Here is a 20112-nt window from a genome sequence, read left to right as displayed (position 1 = left end):
GCCTTCTGCCTAAATTTAATTAATTAATTTATAGCAGCGCCTCTGCCTAGAAATATCACATGACAAATTGAGAAGATGCAACATCTTTTTCTTCAATCACGGATTTTGTTAATTTCCATAGACGTGCGTATCAACAGATCTGGTGCACGGCCAACAATGTTGCAGTTGCAACACATGCTTTCAGTATGTGCGATACAGTTGCTGTGCCATAAATTTAGAGCGTGGTCCAATCTCGCAAAATATCTTGTAAGAGAACTGCCGTTAGAACAAATTATGGCAAAATCCGTTATAATGTAGTTTGACATTTTGAACTTGACAAAATTCATTTGAAACTATATATGGGCGTCTCCGTTATCGATACATATCGCGTATTTTAAAAGTGTGTCATCCATTCCTGTTTTACTAAAGAGATAAAAATCGATATTTTTAAACGAATTTAAAATCCATTCTTATGAAAAGTTCAACGCGCGATTTTATGTGTAGAATTATATTATATTTTTTTGCATAAAATTCTGTTCGCTTCGATTGATATCATTTACAAGTCTTGTAAAATGTAAAAAACGCCATACAAGTCAGTAATCTGGTTACTAGGGCTCTCGGGTCCGTTCACTTCGTACTCTTTCCATCGTTTCCTTCTTTTTTTTTTCTCTATATCTTACTCTTTATCGATCGCAATATTATACTCTTGGTTCTAAAATCGGTAGTAAGGAGAGAGAAATACATGGAGCGTTAGATATGATAATGATTGCAAGGCTTACATGGTAGAATTAAGTACCCGATTACTTTACGCAATCTTCTAATAGCGTGTTCTGCAGAATTTTAATTTGAGAATAAAAATTGCTACATTTTACGTCATTTTAAAAAGAAAATAATTCTGGAAAAATAACTATAATATACTTTTGCTAAAATGAAAGAAGGAAAAATCAATCTTTTCAATTAATTAATAAAGATAATAAAACGTGTTAGTCAAAGATATGAAAGAGACAGTTTTTCATGAGAAACTAGAGTTTACTTAAAGGTATTTTTCGCATATATTTCATTATAATGCGCGAAATTATGTGCGTTATGTTTTAGCTTATGTATCGTTTATTTTAAGGTCACATGTTTTATATGACTTTCTCTAATAATGCGAGATACAATAATATGCTATGTTATACAAGATACAATAATATGCAATATTATGCGATACTTCAGGATGCACGTTGCATATGTACCGCTTGTAATCGGCTGCTGCCGTCCAGCATAGGCATCATATTTTTTTTTCGCATCGTTTCTTTTTTTCTAACGGTGCGCGGAGAGCTCGTAAAATTTCCGCCTTGACCTACAATATCAAGCTCATGTATCTGGCTAAATATAATTAGCGGAGAACAGTAGTAATACGATAAAAGTATAACTAGCTTTAACGACGATTTCATGGCGATGTAATAAATTGTTACGCCACCTTATGTCATCATGTCACAAGCCAGAATATAATAATCCCGAATGAAGAAGTATAGTCTTTCAAGCAAATTAGTTTGTAGGCCTACGTTCTTTGAATGTCTCTGCTCGTTGTTAGCTCGTTGATTACGTAAGTTGATAACGTGTCGCAATTAATATTTGGAGAGGTAGATGTTACAGATAAAATAATTTTTTTCCATTAACATTTTTTTTATTTTTTTCCTCGCTCATGGGACCAATTACAATTTTAATATATAAATAATATTTTATAATAGTAGTATATTTTATAATAGTATCAATTGCAATTTTAATATTTTATAATATTTTATAATAGTAGCCTTGAAAAAAATCATACAAAAAAAACATTATTAAATGCAATTCAAATTAATGCCTTGGATTGAGCTTCATTTTATAAGAACATTATATACACTAATATTATTCTCCTTATTACTTAAGTTTTGTATTCAAGTACAAATGGCTCTTACATTTTATACGATCGGGAGGGAAAGGGGGGTCAAACCGTGGGTCGCGTATGCATGAATACGGATACGAATTACCGTTCGCCGATGGGTGCCGGATTGGCCGTTCGTGGCGAACGGCGGGCCGACTGCCCGAGAGGTTGATGTCCGAACCCCGCGCCAACATTCCGACTCCTCTCGTTCCTTCCTGGTGGTCTCCGCGACTGGTTCCGCGCTCACCTCGGCCGAGAAGCACCGGGTGAGAACGTCGGCAAAAAGGTCTCCTCTTCCGTTCCTTCGTCGCGTCGCAACCGTGGAAGAGTTCGTCACTTTCGTTAACGGGTTCCTATCCTCATCTTTTAGGTGCATATGGGTTAGATATTAGTTTACGTGCAATAGTACCATTTTCCACACGCATTAAATGTTAATGAGACACCGCTTGAAAAACAATGTGGGATAAATTTTTAATTAAAATTTAATTTTATAATTTTGTGTGGATTTTTTTTTTTCAAATATATAAAATGACCTATAGGATTTTAATTTATATATCCAAAATGAAAAATTTTATTGCACTCTAATTTGCATTTAATTAGCAATCCTGTGTAAAAAATAATCCTATAGTGTTAGGGAGAAATTATGTACATGGTACGTTTATCGAAAAACAATTATTTTATAGAAAATGTAGATAGTACTCTTGCATTACAAGATGAGTTTATGTAATTTTTACGACTATTATGTGCGTTACACTTTATTTTTTCTATATCTCACCCGCAGCGTCTTGTCTACGACAATGGTTCTCCCAGCACAATGTGAACTGGCAAGTGGCGAAACGGGGCCATAGGATGGCACAATAATAGCGATGCAACGGCATATTCGCGTCATCTGCTCGGCTATTAATAAAGCCGAGAGAGGACCATCTATTTTGGAAAAGACATGTCCGGGTCTATGTTCGTATTTGAAAATCTAATATTATTGAAAGTATAATATCGAATAATATCAAATACGAATATGTTATTAATTTCAATGTACTATAAGATTAATGTTAAACTTGGATAGGAAAAAAATGTCAATCTTTAAAGATTATTTTTTTATACAGAAAAAAAAATGTGTAGAGATATTTCAAGACTTATCTTTTCCTTGTGATACTATATATGTCACGTATCAATTACTATTATTAGCAATTAATACTATTACTACTCGTGTATATGAAAACCAGCACGCAAATATATCAGTAGCTGGACATCTGTAATTGGTCACGTTTCAATACTCCAATCATTACGAGTACTCATTTCCAACTGTCCGTAAGATATAAAAGGGATATAAAGGGAATTTAAAAAATTCATTATTTTCATAAATTTATTTCAATGCTGTCTTTGTCGTGTCGTTTATGAGCATCTACACAGAAAAAAAATGTCAAATCAAAACTTAAACTAACGCGTTCATTGTTTCATGAACGCAACAATTTGTAATCTTCTTAGAAGAATTTAATAATTTTAAATTTCAACAATATTATAGTCTTATTTTAATATTGTAATTATCACCTCAAGAATATATAATTATTTAATTCTACTTTAAGAAAATTATAATCTTTCAAAAATGTTATTTTCTATCTAACATTGTTTCTTTTCCATTCAAGAAAATTAAATCTAAAATGATAAGAATATATTTTTCTTGATTGAACTATATACAATGGCTTCATTCAAGTAAGCAATTATTCATGCAATTATATTTTTCTTTAATTAACGCAATATAGTCTCATTTCAAGATTTCCATGTTAAATATATTTTCAAAACAAGAATATTCTCTTTTTCTGTGTAGAAAATCGAATCGAGATGAGAATAGAAATTCGTACCGGAAAGAGAACTCGGAATTTTAAATAAATTTCCACTGCTTGCACTAGATGTAAAAATCAAACGTCATGATGAGTGATGAATCTTCCGTATTCGCGTTAGCCGCGTTATCTATAGCACGGGAGAAAGTTTTCTTATTTATACAGAAAATGCCGGAAGCACCGAGTAATTGGTTGTCGACAGTAATGTCTCGAAAAAAAAACATTGCGAAAGTCACGGCGTGATTAGGACAATTATCTTCGATCGGGCAAAATCGTTAAAGTCGGCAGGAATTTTACGTTTGTAGAGAATGCGTGGTATTTATTAAATTTATAAAGTTTAATTCCACGAAGAATTTGTGTAGAATGTCATGGGATTTATCGAATCTGTGAAGAATTGAATCTGAATTCTTGACATTTATGAAATTCACAGAATTATTTACTTATTTATTTTTTTATAAAAATTGCGTCATTTAAAGATCTCTCGTATTGTCTTGGTATTTGATGCACTTATAATTGCAAATATTGCGATATAGATGTTGCAAATCGTGCGTTGCATAGTATGCGATGTATGCAAGTCGGCTTCGCGTGTAAACGAGTTCAGTCTTCGTTCTCACCTGCTACAAGGTATCGAATGGAGACTACGTTAACCGAATAACGGTACGAAGGCGTACGGAATCGTGACAAAAATCATGTCTCATGTATAGGATAAAAACGTCGACAGTCGTGCAGTAGGCCGAGTTGATGATGCGTGGCTTTTAACGTTTATTCGTATCTACCAATTAAGGTTGTATTTTTTCAGCCTTGATTTATAAAATTAATAAAATTATTTAATACTGCCATAAGCGATTTTGCCTTCTTAAGACGTGTAACTTTTTATTAAATTTACGATTAACAAATATATATTGATTATAGCGCAAGAAAGGATTACGCTTATGTCTCGCATACGAATAAAAAGTTTTACATGCTTTTTCATAAAAACAAACATTACGCGAAGTTTCATGATGCATAACGGTATAATAGATATACCGTATAACGAATATATATCTGCATATATTCAGTTGGTACAGCTTACTAAATTTTTCTAGACATCTCATCGTGACTCACTTCAATAATACTATTTTCGTTGCTCCGCTAATACAGACTCCGAGATCTTGTCTTGCGATAAAAATGCGTTTTATACGATGATTCATGAAAAATTAAACGCCACAAATAATTTATCTCTAATATACTTCATTTTTCTTTGACTATATGCATCGTATGTATGAAATATATAATTTGAATAATCAATATATGCAAAGTAGAGCCCAAAATTTTCTCATCGCTGTCTTTTAAATTTACGATGATTCATGAAAAATCAAATGCCACAAATAATTTATCTTTAATATACTTTAATTTTTTTTCTGACTATGTCCATAGGTATGAAATATATATTTGAATAAAATCAATACATGCAAAGTAGAGCCCAAAATTTGTTCATCGCTGTCTTTCAAATTCGATGGAGCAAGACAAAAATTAAATCAACATAAAGTATCTTCAAATTTGCACTGGGATAATTAAATACGACAGACACAGGAAATGAAAGGAATTAATGGAATTAATTTCGCTCTCAGATATCTTGTGAATCTGTGTTGCGATTCCACTTATATTAGAATTGCAACTTGATATATTTCACGTATATCTCAACAAATTTAACACGCAATTGTAGCAAAATCTAATAATGCTTACGCTCTGTATATTTTTTTAATTATTGGAAAAAACTAACTGTATCATTTTTAATACTTTATTATACCAAGCCATTTCCTACTTCAAACTCTACGTTTTATGCTTCCACAAATAATTTCTTCATAACGATCGTTTTGTCGGAACAAAGCAAATAGAGAGACATGGTAAATAACATCATTGCGCGGATCAACTGTCCTTAATAACGTCATAGAAACGATTGAAAGAATTAATTTAAACGTTTGTGTCGCTGATAACAGAAACACCGGACGCGAGCAGCACACATGTGTTTTATTAACTACTCTCTTTACTGAATAAACATAATTAAATGTGGGGATCATAATTACTACTGTCGCAGCTGCAGCGTTTCTGATATACATTAATATCTGTTTACTATCGACGTCATAATATTACGCTTCGATAGCATTTCATAAATACTTAGATAGATATATGATATAACGTATATCTATTTCTTTGTGTATCGGTTTCAAGAATTCATTACGAATCTTTGTGATAAATTTTTATCTGCAAGTCAAATAAGTAAAACAATAACAAGTGAAACAATAACAATTTTTCAACAATGATTAACGTTATTTCGAAGTCATGACATTATTCTTCAGAATTCATCTCGCACATAAAGATTTTTAACGCAAATAAAAAATGTTAAACTTTGACATTTTCTAAAATTTAATTAATCATTTTTTTCACGTTACTAATTTTATTGATTATTCCAAATGTAGATTTATGCAATGCATGTTGTTGTAACCACCGTGACCACTGTGAAACTTTCATTTTATGGTATGCAAGTATGGCTTAAGGTCATGGTAGAGGAAAGATTAAAGCGACATACTAGTTCGTCTGGAACATTTGTCACTCTCTGTTCTTATAAGAATCGAACAATATGTTTACCGGTACGAGATTAAATCACGGAAAACTGAAGAATGGAATTTAAATGGTGTATCACGACATGCGTGGTTTCCCTTGTTTTTCCGGGACGAGACGAAGAGCATGTAGAAGGTCGGCGCACCTCTTACCTTCGTGGATGGATCACTGACTCTCCGCGAACAGAGTTAACGATAGAGGTAGCATTATGCAATGCCTTGCGATTTCCATCGTGAATGTTCCAGCCTTTGATTTCTGACCCAGCCCAAGAGAGATGCCGCCGACATGAACGCCGGCAGCATTTTTCTCGGCGTTCAACTAATCTTTGAAATATCAAACTACATTTTATCGCACAGAGTATTTCAAGTACGTTTTATTTTAATTTGCAAAAACAAAGAAAGCAAAAAAATTTTTTCTAACTTAATTTTTATGCATTTTGAACGATTAGTTTTAAATGTATTATTTGCTATTTCCAAAAAAATACTTAATAACTTTTTTTATAAAAAAGACAATAATGTAAAATTGTTACGAAATTTTTTTGACTCGAACGACAAAAGAATGAAACTAAATTTTATTTGAAATACATACATTTGTACTTTTTTAGACATCACATTTTTAATAAATATCGAAACGATTTGATCCGAAATTTAAAAAGAATGGAGCTTTCATAAGTTTCCTGATCGTGTGATTCTTTTGTATAATTTTCCGAAAAGTCGAGTTTTTTTCAGTATTAAAGATCAAACAGGTGCTATGGAATTAAATGAAAATTGAACTGGACGAATGGCATTCCCAGCATGAAATTTCTCCGCGGTCGATAGCTATTGTTACATCATCCGCATCCTTTCACAACGCGTCGCGCCTTATTGCCGATAACAATAGTGGAAGGGTTCTAATAGATTTCTTTATTAAATTGGCTGTGAGAGGCCAGGAAAATAATGCGGATATAAATCAGTTTTACGCATTCGATAAAATGACTATTTTACCTGTTACTGTTTTTGTACATGAGTTTATTATTACTCTTTATTGTATTATGCGAGTTTATTATTACTCTTTATGAAGAACTTTGTAGATTTATATATATATATATATATATATATATATATATATATAATTTAAATTTATTTATTAGCTATTAAATTATAAATAAACATTTTATAAATATATAAAAAGTATTAAATATTAATTTATTATTTAGGACAACTTTTTTAAAACAAACTTACGGAAATTGTATTACTTTTTAATTTTCGGATCAAATTATTTTTATATTGATTAAAAAATGATTTTATAAAATGTTAATTTTTATATTAAAATATTACATTACGAAATAATATTAATTAGAACAATAAATCATGTAGATTATAAGATTATATACCGGATCTTTCATTCAATCTGATTATACAGATAGTGTTTATCATTTTGTGACGAAAGCGGTTCAAAGGCCTCATTCATACGTTTAACCGCATTATTGTATTCAACCACAGATATGCATGGAATATACATGATATTCGATAATAGTGAATAATATGAGTATAAAGATTTTATTGTCGAAAGCTAAAACGCGATAAATGTTATAAATAATTGAGAGGGTTATAAATAATTAATAAGAAGAGATAATTTAATGAAGAAATATTATTCTTTTTCGAAGAATATACAAATACAAAATAAGTACGTTTAAATTGAAAAAGAACTAGAGACATATACTCGTTAGAAAATCATACTTTTGAAATTTCTTCCGAAAGTCGCGTATTTTTGATCATATTGAAAAGTTTGAGGAGAAGAAAATTGAGTATCTTATGTTGAAGTATTTTACACCTACGCGGTCAGAGTGAATTGGCATTTGTGGGAACGGGACCCACGCAAATTTCGTTCGACATCGTCGGAAAGGCGATTGAATAAACACGATGATTCAATAAATCATGACTGTATTCTTTTTAATATCACTAGTTTATGTCGGAATATTTTATAAAGAGATTTTACTTTTTTCACATATAATAAATTTTATATAAATGTACAATAAATCACACATTCGTTTATTTTCTTTATATACAAAAGTTTTTAATTTCTCTTTATATAAATATATTTTATTTGTATATTATTTTATATATTATTGTATATATTATATATTAATATTTATATTTAAATTATAATTTTTATAAATTATTATTTATGAATATTAAAATTATATAAATTTTAGTACGATATACGTACAATTAATGGAAGACATATTTTTTCTCGTTACAGTTTCTTCAAAATCTAGGCAAGGTCGATCGAACTGCAGACGATATATTCGACGAGCATCTGCAGAATTTTACGAGGCAGCAGAACTCTGCTAACAGACTACAAAAGGAGTTTAACAATTATATCAGATGTGTTCGAGGTAAGTTGTCACATACTCGATAAAATTTATTTTTTTTTATTAAGCGCATTAATGCTTATTATATTTATATGCGCAATAAAAGAAACACTGGGTTTGTATCAAATGAATTAAATGTCTCATTTTTAATGTTTCATTCGAGATTTGTTTTTAGTTATTATAGTTCTAATAGTGATGATATTTTTCGACGGGATACTTTAATCTTTGAATAATTAATATTTAATTATCTATTCAATTTATAACACATGTGAAATATTGATGCGACATTAAATCTTTACATAAGCACTAATTTAGCACTAATTATGGAGATTCAATTATCATGAAAAATTCAAATTGCTTAATTATAAGCAATTCTATTCATTCTGGCTAACAGCTATCAATACCTTGAATATAACTTTTATAATATTCAATTCGGCAGAAGGTTCGGAAATTATAACGAAAGTTTCTTTCTCAATTAAATTTGTCGAATTAATTTTTTCTCGATTTAATTGGCACATAAACACATATATCGGTAAAACTTTAAAAAAATTAAAATTTATATAGAATATTGACATATATTTTTTGAAGTATAATCTCTCCTTTGTCATATGATTTGTGATTTAAGCAGTATGTAAAATTTTTTGCATACTTTTGCAACAGAATATATATTTATAATAAAAATATGTATTCTGTATATATGTATTTATGAATAATAAAGTCAGCGTGTTCGAATTAACAACGAAATGCGATGTTAAAAAAAAAATTGTTCGTAATTTTGCGTAACCGTGACCCGCTTGTTAAACTCTCGTAGAGGTTGAATTACTTGTGTAACTTTACATTTAGACTTGTGTTTTTTGTGAGTTGCAGAGATAATAAATATCTATCATGCGCGCTCAAAATTCATTTGTAAAATATATCTTATATGTAAAATATACTCCATATATAAATTCGCAACATCTGTCTTATATATATTACGATATAAAAATTATATCAATTTATACGTATTAATAGCAGAAGATTTGCAGACACATCGTGCAGGAATATAATAAAAAAATTAAATTATACTTCGAAGTAAATTATAATTATAAGTAATTCTTCATTATTCTACGTTATAAATGTTAAAGAAATGTTATTTAAAAATTTTGTTTCACGCTCGATATTAATTTCGATTAACTTAACGAAGATCTGTTATGATCAGTCGGGAAAATCTCATTTTCACTGTCCGCCGACACTTCTATCGCGTATTCGTCTCGCGAATGAATGACGGACGGGTGAATAACGAGCAGACATTGAATAACGACCGGTGATTCTGCATAGATTTTATCGACATCAATTACCGGGAGGAACTGACGTAAGATTTTAATCGCGCTTGTATATTCGGTAATGCACCAGATGAACACACAAAACGATCGAACTTTGTATGATAATCGGCAAGAGGAAAAATTACTCCGCACATAATACGTGACAATCTTTTGCTCCAACAGACAACGTGCCCAAAATATTAAAGAATATGACCTTGCCTTGAGATAATATATTTTAGATAAGATAGCAATACATGAGACAGGAATATATATTCTCAGCAGAATAATCGATATACGTTTATAGTCAAGGAAATTGATAAAGCCAATTCGGGACTTTATCAATAATATGGATGATAACATAATTATTTTGTATATAGCATTCCTCTGTAATAGATATATATTATCAATTTTTTCAATGTTTAGATCAATGGAAAATTAATTATTTTTTTTTCCTCCGTATTTATAACAGTATAATATTATAAATAATTTATAAATAATTAACAATAATATAATCAGTATTATAATGATTATTACTTAAACAGTATATAATATCAAATATTTTACGATAATATAAATTCATGTAACAAAAAATTATACAGACACGCATAGGCATTGGTAGGCTTATATGCAACAATCTTGCAAAGAATTTTCATATAAGGTATCTAACTGGTACAGAGATTATGTACTTTAAAAGCTGAAGGCCCAACAGTGCACTCTCATGATTCTCTTTCTCTCTCACTTGAATGACGAGTCTCGCGAGACCACAAACACGCGCGAAATCAATAGTAGAATGTCATTCGATCTTTAATCCTTTCCACTCGAGTTAGTCGCGAACAACATTTTTCTACTTGGCTGTACTGGCTGAACGTCAGTATTTGCACTGTTCACTTCCGCTTTTCAGCTCCAGAAAAAGGGAAGAGCATTTCTTCGACATGGCCATTAATTGCAAATTTCACAAAAATACCAGCGATAGAATTAAAAATTAAAAAATGCAAAACAATGCAGAATTTTTTAAGTCACTGTCTCTCGTTAAAAAAACGTTGCGATGCTCAGGAGGAAACGTTAATTTTGGAGCACGTGAATCCGCGTTAATGGCTTGTTAGCTTTTCTTTTATCGCTCGACAGACGGGACGTGAGGCGCATAAATACCTGTATGCAAAAGTCAAATGTAAAACCTGTCGATAAATAACGGACGAGTTTCGCCAGCGACAAAGTCGCCATAAAACGAGTAACGTTAACGGGAAAATACGACGAAAATATGTTCTTCAACGTGTGTTACGAGTAAAATCATCGACGACTCATCGTCGCAATTTATATCATTACGCGCTCCACAAGTCTACGAGTCCACAAGTCCAAGTTCCAAGTAGATAAACTAAAGAAAAAAATTAATGAGTACACGCACAACTGCAAATTGAAGTGACTAAAAAATAATCACATTAAAAATTGCGGTAGTCACTTATCATTATTTGCATTAATGGTGAATCGCCCAGCGCTCGTAAACGTTATCTTCAATTTTGCGCACAATAGCGTTAATTAAAATTGATTTTTTAACTTTATTTGGAGATATATAATTGGCATTATTCAACTATTTTCATCGATAAATATGATTATTTTATACAATAAATTTTTTTTAAATGCCTATAATTTTTACACGTGTATTTTTCTTGAATCACTGAAAGTTGACATTTTCTTTAGAGACTATCTTGATTTCTTTTACTAAAATATAAGGATTACATAAAATGTAATACATATTATATATTCAGTTTCAATTCTCCTTTAATTCAATAAATTCAATAAAAATGCAAATCAAATATATACAAAATTAAAAATAATAAATAATTATAAAGAATCTTTCTATAAAAGAGCAGAATTATAATAGCTTTCAAATTAAATGATACATCGACTTATATATCTCTGATTTCATCTTGTTTTGAATTAAATACGCGTCAGCATAACATTCAATTCTAATGACAGCAACTTTTACGTAACGCGAGTCAAAGCAAGGAATTTGTTAACAACTGCGTTATCACAGCAGGTGAATGTACTAGGAGAGGTTTAGATGTAGGTCAGGAAAGTAATCACCCGCGTCGCGCGTATATTTCTGATGTAAAAAGACATGTGCCACCTGATGGAAAATCGGCGTGAAAAAGTTTCTCCTCGGTTTGCAAACCAGCTCTCTGTGTTTCTCTTTGACCGCATTACGTGATGTCTTTGAGTTTGAAAAAAGTTTTCTTCGTTAAAAATTAATCTCTTTATGCGCGAGAGTTTCATCTATTAGTGACAATAATTGAAAAAGCATTCATGAAAAAAAAATAGACAAAGCAAACTAAACCAATGTACGTATTTTATTTTTCAGCGGTGCAAGCTGCCTCGAAGACGCTTATGGACTCGTTGAATGAAATTTACGAGAGCCAGTGGACTGGACACGACTTGTTGTACGTGCAGGCACAAAATCTTGACATGCTATGGCAAGATTTCACTCACAAGCTCGCGGACCAAGTTCTTGTACCACTCAACACATATCAGAGCCAATTCCCGGAGATGAGGGTACGTTCTATACAATTTGCGATAATTGCAGCAAATGATTTCTTTACGATACTCTCGATTATTGCAAAACTTTCCACGAAAAGTAGATATAAACTCGATATTTTAATAAAAATTAATATATTTTAAATTAATATTTTTTTTATTTCATCATTTTTTTTACATTTATGAAACTTTTCTTTTGAATTGTCAATTTTAATAAATGATACTTTATTATTTATTCTTATAATAAATAGAAAAAGGTGCTGTAAAATTATAAAGGCATTATAGTTAAGCGGAAAAACAAGCATTTTTTTCTCAAGCATTTTATATAATATTTATGTTAATGTATCTTATACCTTAAAGTTTTTATTTGTTTCTAGAAAAAGGTCGACAAGCGTGGCCGTAAGCTGGTAGATTACGACAGTCAAAGACACAACTTCCAATCCCTACAGTGTAATCCAAAGAAGAGGGACGAGCTCAAAGTGTCCCGAGGGAAGGAACTATTAGAGGAGGCAAAACGTACATACGAGCAGCTGAATTCCGAGCTACACGACGAACTGCCGGCGTTATACGACTCACGTGTTCTTTTCCTCGTCACTAATCTACAGACCCTCTTTGCAGCGGAGCAAGTGTTTCACACTGAAAGTTCTAAGGTATTTAATTCGTACGAAAAAGGACGAAGAAGCATAATAGAATCAGATTTAATATAACATTTGTTCTCATTTTTGAATAGAATTTATTTTAACAAAAATTTAATTCAATTTTTTTATATCGGGAAATATGTATAAAGAAACTGCAATATGACATTATTATTATATTTCTTTCTGCTCCTATTCATGTTCCTAGGTATATTCAGAATTAGAGGCGATCGTCGACAAATTGGCTAATGAGAGTCAGCGAGGATCTTACACACTTAAGAAGAACACGGAACCGCAATCGCCGAAATCACCTAACGCGAATTCGTCGTAAGTGAACCAAATTAAATTTAATTATTATGAATGTAATAATAGTTATTTAAAGACATTAATTATACGAAAGAATAATGTATTGAAAGATTGTATGAAATATAATTTGAATCAGAATTATATAAAATGTGATACAAAACGTTGCAAAACTATAATCGTACAAAGTATAACATTAAATATAGATTGTTGCATAAAACATGATATGATAGTAATACTAATAGTAGTGATTATACAAAATGTATTACCAAGACAATAGTTACATAACATTGATTTGTTTCAGCCTAATAATCAACACGCAACCAGCGCAGAACAACATCTCAGAAGGTAAATCTTTTGCCACATTTTTCTCAAAGCTTGATTTGTACTTTTTCTCAAAGTTTGATTTGTACTTTTGCGCGTATACTAATTACATATATGTTGCATTAATTATGCATGTCTTGTGACGTTCTCGCTATGCGTAAAACAAGAACAGGAATATTTCCGATGGCTTTGACAAGGCCATGTTGTAGCTGGCCATCCAGTTTTTTGAGTGTGCTTTTTTTCGCGTGTTTCAGCTTTGAATGATACTGCGCCCGTTGCCAGAGATACGTCGCCGACTACCCAGATAAATGGCAACGCTAACAGCAACGCTAATAGCAACGCTAATAGCAACGCTAACAGCAATGATAATTCTCTCAATAACCAGGATGCATCGCCGCAGAGCGCAGTCGCGCCTTCCAAACAGGTCGAGGAGTTATACGATATTCCAGTTGGTAAGTTGCTCGCACATCTTGTAAGTGTGCTTTTTTTCTCTAATATTGTCCAAATTTCAACGTCACATATATAAGATAATGTTGAGACGGTGAACTATACGAATTTTTTCAATAGTTTGAATCGGATTTTTTCTCTTATACCTTTTATAGTGTTTATAATATTAAATTTCTTTATAATAAAGTGTTAAAAATCTTATTAAAATACAGATAAGAATAAAGAAGTAATTAAATTATATTTTTTTACAAAATTAAACAATGTGCATGTTATATTATAATTGTTGACTAATTTGTTTTTGCAAAATTGATGTCGACATATGATTTCCAAGTAAATATGCGCATGTAACACATGGCATAATTAATCGAATGTTATTAAATTTGCAGCATCGAGTAATTAGTAATGTAATTAATGTAATATTAGTACCTGCCCCTTTGTGCATGGTCTTGCCGAAACAAGATCGTAATGAATTTGACCTAGTTGTGGTATTAAACGTTAATACATACGATTAAAAATATGAAATATGAAATTTTGCATATATTTTTGGTACATATCGAAATCTCCATGCGGATAAAATCACAGGCAGATCCATGACTAACGGGGCGGACTCGATCATTCTAGAAGCGGAATATGAAAATGCTACCAATTTCTCTATAGGGGCGACCACCGACAATCTGCCACCGGGTGTTTTGTACAGGGTTAAAGCCACTTATAAATACAACCGCGAGGATGTGGACGAGCTGTCGTTTGATGTTGGTGAGATCATTCGCGTCGTGGAATATGATGATCCCGAAGAACAGGTTTGTGACCTTTAAATGTGTGAATTAAATTGCAAAATATTAAAGCTTTTTCTTACGGCATTTTTGCATTTGTTCATTATAGGAAGAAGGATGGTTAATGGGTATCAAAGAAGGCACCAATGAAAAGGGTATGTTCCCAGCGAATTTCACGAAACCGCTGTGAGGGCTATAGTCGGTTCGCCATTCACACTCCAATGCTCACCAGAGACAGCGTATTTTATTTTAAGGTAGTAAAAAGAGTCACGTAATTAAATGGGATACATATGTAAGAGTTGCGCGCAGTCATTCGAATATTACGCACGACGACGTATATAGGTAAAAATGAATTTAAAAGAGCCAGGCGACGAGCTGCAGGAGGCGTAAAGGGGAGGGGGCGGAAAATTTGATAAGATAGTTATGCTGGATGGTACTGCGGAGAGAATCAATCACCCCAAAGTGCCTTAACCCAGCCACTGTCTGTGCCAACATTCACTCTTATTCGTCAAAAATATGGGATTGAATCTCTCATATCAAATGTACGAATACATATTTTGAAATAATAATCAAATGAGATATTTAAGTGACTAATATATTATAACACTCACACACATTCAAACACACATTACGTACATACACATGCGTACACACATATACAACGATATACATTATTATAATACAAAACGCGAAAGGTATATATTAAATTAATATTATTTTATGAGAAATTGTACATAGATCTATATTACTTAAGAGTATTTTACGAGATAACTTTGTGGCCACTAAAAAGGATCACTATAAAAGATATATATCTTAAAGTTTAAGAGTATTCACGATGAATGAGAAACCCTTTCTCATTCAACGGGAAGTAATCTGTAAAATCTTCAAGGTCCAACTACCTATCTGCATTCGTAAAGTAAGATTCTACATTATTTATTCGCCTACAGTTCAAGATCTTAGTAGTAGATCCCATTAAACTTTCGCCAAATGCCAAATTTTTCAACGACGTAATAATAGATATCGATGAAGTGATACGAAAGAGAAAGCTGAATATTATGATGTATAAATGAGATGCGTATTTTTGAGTATTTATGATTGTTTTTTTTCTGTCTTTTTTTTAAAGCATAAACTTTTAGTGAAATCTTCTACAAGTTTTATTCATTTGTATCCACAATCTTATATGTATGTAGAAAATGGGGTAGCGACAAAAGAGCGTTTATTATTACATTAATTACTATTTTATTATTATTATTGCTATAATTATTATTGCTCCCATATCTATTGATATTGTCAAGGTAGAGAAAATGAATACGTAACGAACCGAAACTTTTGTAGACTCGATCAATACTCGTTAGATCTGCCGAAAATAAACTTGTATTCACATCTTGTGTAATAAATAGTGTTATAAAATAATATATACATATATATTTACATAGCGTTAAGAGAGAATATCAATTTTAGCTTCTACTTGATATATTGTGTGTCTGTTTATTTTATTATATAAAACGCGCGGTAAATATAGGAAAGTTGGATTGTTCCTTTTGTAAGAAAGGCCACTTTCGAGGATTGATCCATTGTCACACTAATAATTAATTTAATAGATGCAATTAATAAATTTTCGTGATTTATTGAATTTTCCCATAAAAAAAGATAAGTTAAAAAAATAAATTGAAAAATATCATAAAACTCAAAAAAGGAAAGAAAAGAGAAAGAGAAATCTAGATGTATTATTCGAAAAAGATCTTGATTATTTAATGTTTTTAAGCCTGCAATTTTAATTGTATGTGCAATATTAATTATACGATTATCGATTGTATGATTGTCAAAGTATTTATATCAAGTGAGAGATGTGCATTTAAATATTAAGAAGATGTATAAAAAAAAAACCGAAAAATTCTCTCACTAATTATCTGGATATTTTTTGATGACGTATACAGACATCTAATATATATGTATAATTCAAGGGTATCATATAAAATATCAAACACGAAAGTTGAAGCCATAAATCTAATCTTTTTATCTTTATATGCATGTATTAATATAATATGTAATAAATTATTGCGTTGTGTAATATGCAAATGGTAAGACTTTTATGCATTCATAATCGAAAGTTTGCCGAAAGAATTGTAGTAAAGGTCACAGATTTAGTGTAACAGTGGAACAACCGTTATGTCATTTGTCATATTTACATCTTGTTGTTTTACTTCATTGAAATAGTCAATCTTTATAACCTGGATACAAAGTGTATCAAATATTTGTCGCTTAATTGTTTTTTTCAACTAAAGATGATTATATAATAAATAAGTACTGGTTTATAATATACATATGTATATATACAGCGCGTAAACGTTCAGAACGTGATTTTTTTTAATCCATAATAAATATATCGTTCCTACTATCCATCCATCAGCGTGCCAAAAGATTTTAAGAAAACATAATCAACAAGTAAAAGTGCATACAAGCAATATCGTGTCAATCTCTACATATTTTTAAATCGCAGAACAGCCATGTTATATTAGCGACATAAATCTACTTGGAGAGATATGGCTGATGAGACAATCAGTAGGTTTAAAAATTTGTGTAACACATTACACACAACTTGTATATTTTTTTATTATTAGCAAAATCATAATGTTTATTCTATAGAAATAAGCTCAAGTAAGACGTATGAAATATGTCACAATCTCGCGAGCGAAATCCTCATTCGAGATGGAGCGAGCCGTGCATTCATAGATATTCTTCCTTACATTCTACGCCAACATCAGATGAGGAAAAAATATCGCAAGCATATTCACCCCTTCTCACCGCGACGCATTCACATCTGGCTCAAGAGAAACTTACATCTGCTTGCTGCATTTGCTGCGAACAGTGCAACGGATCCAAGTCATCAAAGCGTTTAGCGGCTATTAATTATAAGGCATTTAATTTATACAAATACATTACACTTAACGTTACAAATAATAGAATCTAATCCTAGAATTTTGATAAAAGTACCTTTTAAACAGAAATCGCGACAATTTCAGGAAACTCTGCAAGTCTATTTGATAAGAACCCAAGTGGAAGAGACTGTGATGGACGATAAACAGGCGACCTTGATGCAGCATCTGAGCTTAATTAGCAATGTATTCGAGGCCGTCGTTCAATATACGCAGTCCTTACAAGTATCATACCTCGCCGCGAAACGAGTATTCGATATGAGTCACACCTTACTCGCATGTCCTTTTTCGAGTGCAAATTACACAGACAACGATTTCATATCGTATCGCAGACAGGTAATTTTAAGCGTGCTTAGAATTTTATATCTTTTCATATTTCAAAGTTATAATTAACGTTGATTTGTTAGGTATTAAGTACAAAGAGAGAGAAAGAAAAAATTTCTTTATTTTAATTATCAATTATCTAACTAAATTTTAGTAGTGGCTGGAAAACTACTTCATTATATTCAACTTTTAATGAGATTTTAAAAGTTTGCTTTTATATCTACTTTCGAAATAAAAGCGACTTATGTATCAAAGTTTAAGATATTAGCTTTTTCATCTTCAAATACAGAATACTATTGATCATTTTAGTTTATATTAAATTTCTCTCTTTGGATTGCATGATATTAATAAAAGAGAGAGCTGTCTTTTTTCAATCATCATTCAGATCGAGACCGAAGAAGAAAAAAGAATATCGAAATTGCGAGATTTGATGGAATGTTGTTCAAAAAACATTACCTTCCCTAAAGACATGTGTGTGCTGTTGGATGATCACAGGGACAGAAGGAAAGACTTTTTTCTCGCATCCGCGAATTTTAAAAATCTACTAGAAAATTCGAGACTATCTGTATCGCAGATGGAGAAGTTGCAACGACAGCACGATAGAATTTTGAAGGATTTCCAACAAAGCAGATTGCTCTTAGATAAGGAATTACCCAAGATTATTAACTTGTATTTATTCTATTTTGAATTATTCGTAACTATATAATTAGATGTAAATTAAAATATTAAAAAGAACTTTAACTAATATTAAAATAAAGACGATTGGAAGCTCTTCAACAATTCTTTCACAAGATTGCGGAATTATTTGGCGACGTAAACTATTATATGCACGCTGCGAATTTGCTTGAATTAATCTCAATAAATTTGCGTCAAATTGATCTAGATACAGGTAACAATATTTAAAAATATATATATATATATATATACAATTTAAAATATTCATAGAGAAAAAGGGAAAGTAAAATTGTAGATTTATATAAAATTGTTTATATATTTTTGTTTTTTTTATCATAATGAATATATATGGAATGCAAATAACTTTTTTCATTTATACATAATTTTTTTCAATAATTTTACAATACTTTTTATTTTGCGACATTTTTGAATTTGTTAAGATTGTCTTTTTCGTTGGTATTTTACTATCATGTTATTAATTACATGTTATTAATTACTATTTCTCCCTTTTAATCAAAATTTGTGTCATTTATTTAGGAAAAGTCGTGCTTCATGAGGAAGAAACGAGTGAAGAAATATGTCAAAAATGTAAAATGAATCGCGTGGATAAAAAATAATTTTAAGCACGATATTTTTGAAATATATTTTAGAATTATTGATTAATTAAAGAATCGAATTACGACTCTCAGAAATATGTCGGAATTATAGGCTTCGTGAAGCCTCACACTCGAAACTTAATCCTTCCATCTAACAATGGTAATAGTTTTATGACGTTTTTTTTAATACGCAAAAAAAACGATCTATGTAAATTCAGCTGAAATATCAAGAAACAGCAGAGTATGTTTTGTTTGATACTTTAGTTTGGAAATATTCAAATTTAATATAGTTTTATTGCGTATTTTTATATAGAATAACATTTAGCTTAAATATAAAATTAAATAAATTGTACAATAATAACATCTTTTCCAATATCACGATTCTTACGCATAAAACAAAAATTGGAGCTGAACAATCAATAAAAGAGTAACCGTATTAAGAATCTGGACAAAAATTCAATGTCAATTCCATCGTCGAAGAAAATGAAAAATAAAGGAAAAAAATACTGTTCCGAAAAAAAGTTCGTACTCGTACAATTGCATAAATAAATCACGTACAGCAAGATATAATAGTATAAAAGATAAACAG

General features: G+C 30.9%; 1 protein-coding gene across 4 annotated transcripts in view; it reads left to right on the top strand.

Annotated features, from left to right (window-relative positions):
• The window catches only part of LOC105252104 (myc box-dependent-interacting protein 1), a 33721-nt gene extending 17316 nt beyond the window's left edge, over positions 1 to 16405 (top strand). Inside the window, exons 2-9 of one of the 4 annotated variants that reach the window (XM_011259324.3) lie at positions 8569 to 8704; positions 12338 to 12528; positions 12888 to 13160; positions 13354 to 13472; positions 13753 to 13796; positions 14027 to 14224; positions 14877 to 15019; positions 15102 to 16405. In XM_011259324.3, the coding sequence (XP_011257626.1) occupies positions 8569 to 8704; positions 12338 to 12528; positions 12888 to 13160; positions 13354 to 13472; positions 13753 to 13796; positions 14027 to 14224; positions 14877 to 15019; positions 15102 to 15182 (1185 nt within the window). In that variant the 3' untranslated portion in view covers positions 15183 to 16405. Of the gene's footprint in view, positions 1 to 8568; positions 8705 to 12337; positions 12529 to 12887; positions 13161 to 13353; positions 13473 to 13752; positions 13797 to 14026; positions 14225 to 14801; positions 15020 to 15101 lie in introns of all 4 variants that reach the window. The other 3 variants (XM_011259323.3, XM_011259325.3, XM_011259326.2) reach the window with 3 other exon arrangements.
• The last annotated feature ends 3707 nt before the right edge of the window (positions 16406 to 20112 follow it).

Source organism: Camponotus floridanus, unplaced genomic scaffold (genome assembly GCF_003227725.1).
Source record: "Camponotus floridanus strain SB8 unplaced genomic scaffold, Cflo_v7.5 scaffold3, whole genome shotgun sequence".
Classification (NCBI taxonomy): Eukaryota; Metazoa; Arthropoda; class Insecta; order Hymenoptera; family Formicidae; genus Camponotus; species Camponotus floridanus.
The sequence above is the reverse complement of the archived record's forward strand: the minus strand, read 5'-3'. Positions and strand labels throughout refer to the sequence as shown.